At 34.4% G+C, this 8,345-nt stretch overlaps 3 protein-coding genes across 3 annotated transcripts; all 3 read left to right on the forward strand.

Moving 5' to 3' along the window:
* Nucleotides 1-239: 239 nt before the first annotated feature.
* On the forward strand, nucleotides 240-863 carry Tsf2 (transferrin 2). Its single transcript, XM_071718152.1, has one exon. It carries the CDS (start codon nucleotides 240-242, stop codon nucleotides 861-863), a length of 624 nt encoding a protein of 207 aa, XP_071574253.1.
* A 1,501-nt stretch (nucleotides 864-2,364) lies between these two features.
* On the forward strand, nucleotides 2,365-3,448 carry LOC139779721 (uncharacterized). The gene is made up of 3 exons (XM_071718185.1): nucleotides 2,365-2,463; nucleotides 2,523-2,646; nucleotides 2,802-3,448. Exons 1-3 carry the CDS (start codon nucleotides 2,365-2,367, stop codon nucleotides 3,077-3,079), a joined length of 501 nt encoding a protein of 166 aa, XP_071574286.1. The 3' UTR covers nucleotides 3,080-3,448.
* A 162-nt stretch (nucleotides 3,449-3,610) lies between these two features.
* On the forward strand, nucleotides 3,611-8,282 carry LOC139779712 (esterase E4-like). The gene is made up of 8 exons (XM_071718165.1): nucleotides 3,611-4,087; nucleotides 5,718-5,843; nucleotides 5,924-6,083; nucleotides 6,254-6,639; nucleotides 6,854-7,025; nucleotides 7,151-7,344; nucleotides 7,509-7,653; nucleotides 7,803-8,282. Exons 1-8 carry the CDS (start codon nucleotides 3,890-3,892, stop codon nucleotides 8,096-8,098), a joined length of 1,677 nt encoding a protein of 558 aa, XP_071574266.1. The 5' UTR covers nucleotides 3,611-3,889; the 3' UTR covers nucleotides 8,099-8,282.
* Nucleotides 8,283-8,345: the final 63 nt, after the last annotated feature.

Genomic DNA, 8,345 nt, shown 5'->3' on the forward strand with positions numbered 1-8,345 from the left:
TCCTTATCAATGACTTAAAAACCCCCAGAAAACACCTTTTTTATAATTTTATTAACTCTTTTGTGAAAAGCATTTTTGGCACACAAGCATTTTTTTTCGCCTAACAGCCAAAGGGCTTAATAGAGCAAAGTAAAATAAAACTGATAAAGACAGCAAACTCTTTCATAAAATAATTGCTTCTGCGGAACTTTTCTTGTTTAATATTTGATTAATTATTTATAGGCGTGCCTTATGATAACATGTGCGACCTGTGTCACGGGGTGAGCTACCGGTATTGCCGAAGAGACGCTTCCGAGGATTACTTCGGATACACAGGTGCCTTTAGATGTTTGGTGGAAGGTGGCGGCGACGTGTCTTTCGTGAAACATACGACGGTTGCAGAGAATACCGATGGCAAGCGCAAGGAGTTCTGGGCGCGCAACACTTTCACAAAAGATTTCGAGTTACTCTGCCCAGATGGTACGCGCCGTCCGACTTCGGATTACATAAATTGCAATCTGGGCAAAGTCGCCGCCAATGCCATAGTCACGCGCGGCGGGTATTATGGCTACAATGAGACGCAGATCAACGCATACATCAATCTATTTATATACGCACAACAGTTTTATGGCCGAAAGGAGCAGGACGAGTTCAGCTTCAGCATGTATTACAGTCCACCGCCTTACAGCGATCTCATCTTTCAAGATGCCACTCAGCAGCTGGTGGTGATCCCGCCGCACAAGCGGGAGTACAGCGCGTATCTCGGGCAAGATTTTATGAGAGCCAGGAGAATCGTAGATTGTAATGCAGGTGCGTCAGCGATAAGTTACTCATTGTTCGCTACGATAGTTATGATCGCGTTTACTTTTGCATTTGGTAGATAAGTATTGCGAGTTGCATGCATTACAAGAATATTCGAATAAAAATTCGTGTCGAGATCACGAACGAAGATTGGAGATCTGACAAACGAATCTGATATAGCACATTTTATCAATTGGCAATATATACAGGGTGTAAAACAAATGTGGCCGCTATTTCAGAAGTGTATTCTACTCGTCAAAATAAGCAAAAAAGTTTATATGTCTAAAAATGTCTTAAAATCGTTTTCACGTTACAATCATGTTTAAAGAGACGCCAAGGATGTTTTACCAATGGTTCCCTTGTGTCCTCGTGTTTTTGGGGACATCTAAAACAAATTGTCTACTTCCTGTTGACGATATTAATAATCTTCGTCAGCACATTGAAAACAGGTTCAATGAAATATGCAACACACCGAATGTTTGTGAAAGGGTGAGAAGGTCGCTAAGAAGAAGGGCGGAGCTGACATATTTTTGTTGGGGACGGTTACTTTAAACATTTGCTTTAAGATTTATTTTATTTCACTTTTATTTTCCATTATTTTGTATTGTTAGAAATAAAATAATAATTGTAACTGTCTTAAGTTTCAGCTCAAACTGACTGTAACATGAAAACGATGCATTTTTAGACATACGTTTATATGCCCAAACTTTTTTGCTCATTTTGATGAGTAGAATACATGCCTGAAATAGCGGCTCACGTTTATGTTACATCCTGTATATATTATATTTAACAATAGTAGATATTAAATAATATTAAATTTAGCAATAGTATATTTTATCGCTGCTACGTATCACTAATATTATCAAAGATACATTCTCAATATCAGTCAAATTGTTTTATACATATTTTACACGTATACTTTTACAAAAGTACAAATGACTGAGAAATAGAGTTGAATATATAAATTTAAGCGTGATTGCTGCCTTTGCGTCCGTCCAACGGAGCCATATCTTTAAGTGTATCCGTCCAAATACAAGAAACTTATCGATCTGGTAATTTTAAGGATTATTGTATTTAATAATTTGATATATATGTATATTTTATACTGTCCACTAATGTTTTTATAATAATAAATCTTTATAAGGTTTCCCATGTATTTTTATATTATTCTATACGTTTCTATTTAATAAAATAGTATAACCAGTATATCTAACAAAAAGATCAACGCGGATGCGAAATAAAATGAAACTTGTTTGTGTAGATCGAAATTTCATAAAAAGTATTAAAGTTCGTTTTTCAAATGGCGAAACCACCGGAAGTAGAATGACGCGCGATAACAGGAAATATCGAAATTACAATTGAATAACGAACGGAAAAAAGAAACCATTGCTTTGGCTATCAAAAATTCAACACGCAAATCTTAAGTTTGGATCAAAATTTCTAAAGTCACTGATTCTCAATCCGCCTCTAATAATTCGAATGACGTAATTTTAACAAAAGTCTCAACGCTGCCTGCATTTTAAGATACCCCTATTAATCGGAAAACAGATTGTTCCTGCAGAAGAAAGTCCACGATAGAGCGATATGAATAGTGACACTCAGTCAATGAATGCTTCTAAATATGAAAAACTGGTAAAAGAACCTAACACGCAAATCAAAAAGTGCAACAATCTCGACAATCAGGTAATTTTCTCGTGAAGGATCGAAATATATAGCAGCGTAACTTTAAAATGTACATTCAGGTAACCAATGCTCGTCAAATATTTGACAATCTAAATCAATCTATTCAACGAAAACAGAAACCGGATTCTAGTTCAACATCCCATACCTCACCTTCATCTACAAATAATATCAATGCCATAACAAGTGAGATGTTGCAAATAATTTTAATCTCTATCTAAATCAAGACATGCATGGAGTAAATAATATCATAGCTGTCTCGATTCATTTATAGCTTATCACTAACTTTTGTTCTATGAATTTTTTTTCAATTCCCAGCTGTACAAATTCCAAATTTTCAGGTAAATGCAAAACCCATAAATTAGTGGACAGCAAACAAGTTTCGGGACAATTTCATCAATTCGACAAGAAGACATTTCTTCTTGATACTTATGCTCGTATCGTTGCTAACAATAACAGGCGTTGCCCTAAGAGATTACGTGAACTCGCTAAACCAAAGAGACAAGCACGTAGCGATCAGAATGACTACGCTGCGATTTTCGATTTAAACTACGGCCATGTAACTAAAACTTACCGTGCGGAAGACAAACGCAACTTAAAAGAGTCAAAAAAGAAATAGTTCATAATAGCTCATTGTGATAGAATATTTTAAACAATTTCCCATGCAACAATTTAGCGTGATTACTGCAGTTTCAAACAATTTAACATAAATTCAAGCAATATCGATCCAGAACGATATCTAAAAAAATATCCTAAAAATTAGAAAATTTTTTAGATCATTTTTGAGCATCTGCATTTTTCTAGAATATAAAATAAAAATGTTTCTCTTCTTATAAAAAGAAATTATGAAAGAAGCTAATGCAATAAAGTAGCTGGATTTTATGTCACTTTCCTGTAGTAAGATTTAATATATCTTTCCTGTGTAAGATTCCATTATATATATTCCTCATGATGAGGAAAACATGATGTACATCAATATTCGACGTAATCGCGCCATTTATCAGTTGTATCTTGAAAAATGTGTCAAAAGAAAAAAAACGATGATGTTACGAACCGTGAACTGTAGCAGATAATTTTTACGAATCGCGAATTTATCGGCGCCTCGTCGAATAATCGCATAACTCTCGCTTCGTCTTGGTTCAAAATTCCATGCGCGATTACAAAACCGTGCGTGACCTCACGTACGGCTGACTGTTTGTGGGAAATACTCTCGTACGATAGACTCAAGTTTCCCAGAAAGACAATTGCGATTTGCGCGCGCGTCTTCCTCCTCGCGGTTGATGGATATATAAAAGGCCTCGCATTGCCCTTGAGATGTTTTTAGTGCTCGCTGGTGCGGCACTTAACGTGCCTAACCGGTTTCACGTGCGTGAGTTTCCTGCTCGCATTAAACTTGGCAGTCCAAACTGTTTTCCTCCGTAGAAACATCATGAAACGCTTCTTTGCTATACTCTTAAGCATCGTTGTTGCGCTCGCCGATGACAATCTCGCTGGGGAACAACATGAGGTCGCTGCCCCAATTGGAAGAATTCGTGGTTCCACCATGACCACCAGACTTGGCAGGAAAATCTATTCCTTTCGCGGTGTGAGATACGCCGAACCGCCGACCGGACAGCAACGTTTCCAAGTAAGCAGAGATGTGCATTATCTGAAATGGAAATACAAAATGTAAAATGCCTATTTTGTATTTTGCATTTAAAATATATATTTTTTAAAACTATTTTACATTTCCATTTAAATGGTTTTCAGTATCCATTTTCTATTTTAAATGCATTTTTCTTGCAATCTAAAAATTAATCGTGATATCAATTTAATAATAACTGTTTAATAAAAAAAATGCACAAAAACAAGAATAATTTTTCCCCATAGTTTTTTAAACGCTGAATACGATCCTGTTTACTAAATTGCTCTATCACGTCACAATTTTGAGCAATTTGCAGTCAAAATTGCAAAAAGTACTATTTTCATATATTTTGTTGTATATTATTGTAACTACGATATGTGACGTGTTGGAAAAGTTCCATTACAATAATTAAAATTAATTAGTATGTAGTTAGGACTTTCAATCCTTAAAAGGAATTTGTTGTGTCGATTATGATTAAAAAGACATTGATGATTAACAGAGTCTATTGCGTCAAAGTTGCAATCATTAGTATTTACGAAATATTTTATAATTATGTTATTCAAATTTAATGATTTTTCAGGTCGCTGAATACTAATCTGATGTCAAAGTTGATAAATTCAAAATGGCAAAGTCAATATAGCGGATATCAAAATTAAAAATGGTCGAATTTTTACTTTTGATATCCACCATAATTGATGGCTTCATAAAACCCTTAAGTTTGAATAACATAATTAAAAAATATTTCATAGATACTTAATGGTTATATAAGACGCAACTTGTTCTGAAAGCATCCACTTATTCTAAACAGCATTGCAATTAAAATGTTATTTCAAAAGAATAATTGAATGTCTGTAAACAAAATGTAGGTAAACATTTTTTGTAATCCCATAAATATGTGAATGCGTTATGTAACTCAATTTTTGTAATTTAAGTTTATATTAAAAGAAATAAGAATTTAAGTTTAAGATATAATAGTAAGAAATATAAATAATAAACAATAATATTAATAATAAGTGAAATATGACCGTTGATATATACAATTAATTACAGAGAAAAATGCGATTTACGATGCGGACTGGATAAATAATAAAAAATAAAAATTTATAAATATAAATAAATATAAAAACATAAACATTTAAAACAACCATTTTTATTTTTAAAAACCATTTTAAAAATGCCTATTTTCCATTTCCTATTTTAAATGGTTGCCTAAAAAGTACTTTGCATTTTGCATTTTTAAATGGAAAGGTTTCAACTATTTTGCATTTTCTATTTCAAATAGGTTTGGACACCCATTTTACATATCTCTACAAGTAAGGCATCGGATATCACGATTAGATAAATAATAAAAACATTAAAAACGTTATTGTTTTAATTGTGTAAAATAACAGAGTAATTTGCATTTGCATCCGCATTACAGACGTAGCAAATAAAATGATACGAATCTTGCGCAATTTTTCAAGAACGCAAAATGCAGCAAGATTCTTTGTATAGTTTATGGCATACAGTATTACATGAATATTATTTCATAAACGAACCGATATAATAGAAAATTTTTAGCAAAAATAAGGCAAAGGTTTCGAATCAAATCTGGCCAAATATTATTATTATTTTTTAATTACATTTCTCCTAGGTCGCAATTCCAGCGGCGGATTGGAACGATGTTTTCGACGCGACCAAAGAAGGACCCGCCTGTCCAGCGATACACGAACAGAATATAATGGAGGATTGTCTCCGTGTGAATATCTACACAACAAAAGTGAGTCTGATAATGCTCAATATACATTCGCACTAAAAAAGAGTATGAAGTCACTAATTGAACAATTATCTTGATCGCAGCTACCATCGGAGAACGATCCCGTGAAAAGACCCGTATTGGTATTCTTCCATCCTGGCGGTTTTTACCTATACTCGGGTAAAAGCTCTAATTTTGGACCTCAGTATCTGCTAGACAAAGACATCGTTCTCGTCACCGTCAATTTTCGTCTCGGGACGCTAGGTAAAGTCCCCCGTGTTTTATTACTTTTCAGATACTAAATTCTGCTTAAGGCAGAATTTAAAGTTTGAAGGAAAACATAAAATTATATTTATGTCGGGATTTTATCGCTTGTGGTTCAAAGATAACACAACTTTTTTCTTTAAAAACCTATTTGTGCTTATCTGTATCAGGATTTTTGAGCACCGGCGATTCGAAGGCACCGGGTAATTTGGGCCTGAAGGATCAAGTCGTCGCGCTTCGATGGATCCAGAAGAACATAGCCGCCTTCGGCGGTGACCCCGACAGCGTCACTATATCCGGCTGCAGCGTAGGTGGATTGAGCGTGATGTTGCACATGGTCTCGCCGATGTCCAAGGGATTGTTCCATCGGGCGATCATGATGAGCGGCTCGATATCGATGAAAGAACCGTACGGACCGTACCCGACTGAACAGCTGCACTTGGCAAAGAAGCAAGCCGAATTACTAGACTGTCCCACCGACACCACTGGCTCTATGCTAATCTGTTTAAACTCCAAACCAGTGGAGAACTTCACGGACACCATGCCCAAGTTTTTTGTAAGGAAGATTACATATATAGGACAAGATTAATAAATAGGATTAGTAAATAAGATTAAGTAATTTTCCTACCAATAACGATAGAAAATTAGAGAAACAAATATAATGCCGTAAAAAAATCAAGAACTAAAAAACGTAGAGATTCGTTTTATTAGATATAAAAGAAGAAAACTTAGAGTAAAAAAGTAATCTTTAGCATACTACGACATTCTAGGAGTGGTACGCTTATCCAATGTTAATATGGACACCTGTAGTAGAACCTGAGGTTCACGGCATAGAAAGATTCTTGCCCGAACAGCCCGCTGAACTTTTTAAGAAGGGGAAATTCCACAAGGTTCCGCTGATCGCAGGAGTTACTAAAGACGAGTTTGGCGGTGTGGTCACCTGTAAGAATCTTGTATTTGTATTTTCTTGTCATTGCCATTCAATTCTCAAGTTATGATTAGTGGCTGAAATCACAGAAATTAATAAATATGTAGTAATAATAATATATTCCGTCGGTTATTTTTAGTTGTCAGCAAGCAACACGAACTCGGGAATGATTCGTACGTGGACGATTTGAACAATGACTGGTACAGACTCGCACCGATTAATTTCTTGTACGAGCGAGATACACCTCGGTCTAGATATATAAGTACCGAACTGCGCCGATTTTACTTTGACGACAAACCGATTGGTCCAGACACTTATGATGGTCTGGCACATGTACGTAAATTGTTTAAAAAAACAAATTATATTATGAAATAATAGCATGTTTGGGACAACATTAAATATTATTGATATAGCAATATGAATAAAATTGATATAGTGATATGAATAAAATTAATCGCAATTAATTCATATATATATAATTATGTTTTGTATTTCAGATCAACACCGATGCAATAATTACATATCCAATGCATAGTTCTGTAAAATTAATCGCCGAAAACACCGACCAACCCATCTACTTTTATGTGTCTTCTTATCAAGGACGATACAGTTTTGTCATGTGGAACGAAACCACACCATACGGTATTATTTTTATTCTTGTATTTTACTTTTTTATTCAAATTGCTTAATTCAAATTGTTCAGATTGCTTTATAGCACATCACGATTTGATCTTTATAACTTCTGCATAAATTATGTGTAACTAAATTTGTTATTTATTTTATCATTCAAGGCGTGGTGCATCATGACGATTTGCAATATTTGTTCTTCATGAAATTCAAATTTCCATTCTTCGAAAACGATGACCCGGAAATTCCTACAGTAGAACTTATGACAAGCATGTGGTCGAATTTCGTTCAAACTGGACAGCCAGTATCTCCAGCTTTGGCTAAGAATGTTACATGGGAACCATACTTACCAGAAAGAGACAACTATCTAGAAATTTCTGAGGAACCAAGAATGAAGACAGGACTTTATCCAGATAGAATGCAAAAATGGGACAGTTTGTTTCCTTTGAATTCGAAATAGAAATCGATATCTACAGCCGATTTCGTAATGTGCAATACATATACCTACTGACCTAGCTGATTAAGTCATTAAGTAAAAGTACATACATCAATCCTATTACTCAACAAATGCAAATACAGTTATATCATTATTTCATTTAAGAAAAGTTTCGTTTTTAATAAAAGTTATTTCTGCAAAATTATAATATTTGCAAAATTATTTTTTGGTATAAAAAGTATTTATTAATAAAGTTTCGATACTTCACTAT

This window comes from Temnothorax nylanderi, unplaced genomic scaffold (assembly GCF_030848795.1).
Source record: "Temnothorax nylanderi isolate EJ_2023f unplaced genomic scaffold, tnyl_v1.0 TNYL_tig0238_pilon, whole genome shotgun sequence".
NCBI lineage: Eukaryota > Metazoa > Arthropoda > Insecta > Hymenoptera > Formicidae > Temnothorax > Temnothorax nylanderi.